At 41.3% G+C, this 3,717-nt stretch overlaps 1 protein-coding gene across 1 annotated transcript; it reads left to right on the top strand.

The window, feature by feature from the left end:
- The first annotated feature begins 2,222 nt into the window (after positions 1-2,222).
- Positions 2,223-3,203, top strand: LOC106523439 (olfactory receptor 1-like). The gene has a single exon (XM_014016855.1). It carries the CDS (start codon positions 2,223-2,225, stop codon positions 3,201-3,203), a length of 981 nt encoding a protein of 326 aa, XP_013872309.1.
- The last annotated feature ends 514 nt before the right edge of the window (positions 3,204-3,717 follow it).

Below are 3,717 nucleotides of genomic sequence, written 5' to 3'. Positions count from 1 at the left end.
TATATATATATATTATTAGTAGTGGTCGTATTATGGCTAGCCTGTGTTATTTTGTGTTTTGTGTGCACTATCTATAGTTTGTAAAGTAACTAGGGTGTGAACCTCTGTACGGATATTGCTATGACACCTGAATTTCCCCTTTGTGGGACAGTAAAGGGTATTTCTATTCTATTCTAACGCACACCTCCAGAAGAACTTCAAACACATTTTGAGGTAGGTGGGGGACATTGAGTCTGAGTGGGCYATGTTCTGTACCTTCATTGTCAAAGAGGCTTACCAGAGTTGTGGCCGCAAGGTTGTGGGTGCCTGTTATGGCAGCAACCCTAGAACCCCTTGATGGACACCGGTGGTGAGAGATGCTGTCAGGTGGAAGAAGGAGGCCTATCAGGTCATTTTGGCCTGTGGGACTCTAGAAGCAGCTGATGAGTACAGTCCAAGCAAATTGTTGCTTGGGTGGCCGCTGAGGCAAAAACCTGGATGTGGGAAGAGTTTGGAGAGGCCATTGAGAAAAACTTCTGTATGGCTTCAAGGCAATTCTGGTCCACAACCCAGCATCTCAGGAGAGGAAAGTGGTTTGCCACCAACAGTGTTTATGGTGGGGATGGTGCACTGCTGACCTCAACCCAGGACGTTGTTAGTCAGTAAGCAAAATACTTCGAAGACCTCCTCAATCCCACCAGCATGTCTTCCAATGAGGAAGCAGAGYCTGGGGACCGTGGGTCAGACTCTTCAATCTCTGGTGCCAAGGTCACTGAGGTGGTTAAAAAGCTCCTCAGTGGCAAGGCACCAGGGGTGGATGAGATTCGCCAAGAGTTCCTTAAGGCTCTGGATTTTGTGGAGTTGTGTTGGTTGACGAGACTCTGCAATATTGTGTGGACATTGGGGGTTCCCCTGGATTGGAAGACCAGGGTGGTGGTCCCCCCTATTTAAAAAGGGAGTCTGCAGAGTGTGTTCCAACTACCGGGGGATCACACTTCTGAGCCACCCTGGTAAGGTCTATTCAAGGGTCCTAGAGAAGAGGTCCATCTGATAGTCAAATCTTGGATTCAAGAAGAACAGTGTGGTTTCCGTYCTGGTCATGGAACACTGGACCAACTCTACACCCTCAGCAAGGTTCTGGAGGGAGCATGGGAGTTTCCTCAACTAGTGTTTTGTGGACTTGGGAGTGGACCATGTTCTTGAGCTGAAAAAGGGTAGCGTGCATTCTCTTGGTYGAAAAGGTTCTGCCCCAAGTAGAGGAAGTTAAGTGTCTCAGGGTCTTGTTCACGAATAATGTAAGAATTGAGCAGGAGATCAATAGGTGGATTAATGCTGTGTCTGCAGTGATGTGGGTACTGTACCAATATGTCATGGTGAAGCGAGAGCTGAGCCAGAAGGCAAAGCTCTTGATTTTCTGGTCAATCTATGTTCCTAATTCAATGTCCCTTGTTTGGATGTAAGTTACCGATGCCCCATCCTGGAACCAGTCAAGTGGGAAGAGCTCGTCAAGGGGTGACTGGTGTTCCAGTCTATACTCATGGGGACCTGATGGACTTCACTCAAATAAGCAACAAGGGTTTGCATTCTTGTGGGTCCACAACCTGCAGGAGGGATACATGAATTAGGTGCATGATGTCATGGGCAGTTGCCAAAGGTGGGGACCTTAGCACTCTGTCCCTGGCTTACAAATCTGGCATCATGGGGACATGGAACTTAGCCTCTCTAKTGGAGAAGGAGCCTGAGCTTGAGTGTGAGGATGAAAGGTATTAAGTTGGGCTCATTTCAACCAACTCCAGATAAAGTGGAAAATGGATGGATGGATGGATGGATGGATGGATGGATGGATGGATGGATGGATGGATGGATGGATGGATGGATGGATGGCTGGATGGATGGATGGATGGATGGCATAAGAAGTACCTTTAACTGCTTAACTTTGAGAGAAAACTCCCACCTCTAAAATAATTTCAAACACCTCCAGTTCTTAAGTTGCATCATATTGTTTATAACATAAACCAATTAGACAGTCACACAGTGACACATGGCAACATCCAATACATGACCAGACAGTAACATATAAAAGTACAACACAGAGCTGTTCACTTCAGAGCAGAACACACTTTCTATTCTCACAAGTGAGTTAGTTTACAGCTACGTCTGTCAAACAGATGCATCATCTGTTGTTGTTGATCATGTTGATTTTGTAATTTACTTTTTTGTATTTAGTTAAAAAGATAATAGTAATGTACTCAGGGGAAAAATCTACCACTGTGGTAAACTCCACATTTGTTCGTCCTACAAAATTCTACATCGGTGGGTTTTCCAACCTTCCTCATGTTAAATATTATTATGTTTTCTTGTGTTTTGTTTACATCATGACTGTTCTTGGAAATGGTTTTCTGCTGTCTGTTATTTACTTTGTGAAAACTCTTCATACTCCCAAATACTTAATTGTRTCTAATCTGGCTTTYACAGATTTGTGTGGGAGCACTGCTCTCATCCCTAAACTGTTGGACACATTTTTATTTGACAGGAGAYATATTGCCTATGAAGCTTGTTTAAGTTAYATGTTCTTTGTTTTTTTCTTTACATTTGTGCAGTCATGGACACTTGTGACAATGGCATATGACAGATTTATAGCAATTTGTTTCCCTTTAAGATACCACAGTATTGTGACTTATAAATCTGTAGTTGCTACACTGCTGTTTTCATGGATTTTTATGATGAGTATGATGGCAACCACAGCTGGGTTTATTAATCGTCTTTCTTTCTGTGGATCTTTAGTGATACAAAGTTTTTTCTGTGATCATGGACCAATATATCGCCTGGCTTGTAATGACTTTTCTTATAGTTATAATATGGCTTATGTTGTCTTAATTTCAGTCATTTTTCTTCCTCCTGTACTGATATTTTTAACTTATGTTTGTATTTCTGTTGCACTGAGCAGGACTACATCAAAGGATCAACGACTTAAAGCACTGAAAACTTGTACTTCTCACCTGATTCTHGTTGCTCTTTTCTTTCTACCACTGGTGGGCACCAATATAGCTGCTATGACCTCCTATATTCATCCAAATGCTCGAATTATAAACTCCAGTTTAACCCACACAGTTCCATCTATGCTTAATCCTATTATATACTCTTTAAAATCAGAAGAGGTGATAAATGCTGTTAAGAAGCTGTGCAAAAGAAACAAACTCAACAGTACAGTTACAAAGTGGTGAAGTTTTAATGCTAAAATCTTTTCAGAAGTAAAATATTTTCAGCTCATCTTTCTCATCTAATATATTTCATGAACCAGTGGAATGATCTTAATCTCGTGAAGTTTTAAGTGGTTGTACATCTACTGATTACAATTTGGAGACCACATGATTGATGATGGCCATCAGGGCGAATCTTAAAACCTTAAACTCAAAATTGAGTACCCCTCAGACTATTCTACAATAACTGAGATGTTGCTAAAATTTGGGGTGGTATTAACTAAGTTACCTGTAATTCATACCTCAAGTGCTAAGTGATCCCTMAAGATTTGTTTGAAACATTAGGCCAGAAGCATTCTTTCAAGAGATTTGAGCTTGACCTTTTTACTTGTATTCTGTTTTTGCTCTTTATCTCTTTTGTATCTGGTTTCACCTATTGTAGGTCTTCTGCTTTTAAGTAAAACACTTTCTTCCAGTCTCTTTTTACAAAAGTGTGTTGTTTTTTGTTACTTTTAGACTTGTTGAGGCATAAAAACAA

Source organism: Austrofundulus limnaeus, unplaced genomic scaffold, assembly GCF_001266775.1.
Source record: "Austrofundulus limnaeus strain Quisiro unplaced genomic scaffold, Austrofundulus_limnaeus-1.0 Scaffold157, whole genome shotgun sequence".
In the NCBI taxonomy this organism is placed as follows: Eukaryota; Metazoa; Chordata; class Actinopteri; order Cyprinodontiformes; family Rivulidae; genus Austrofundulus; species Austrofundulus limnaeus.
Note: the sequence above shows the minus strand (reverse complement) of the source record. Positions and strands in the feature narration are given on the sequence as shown.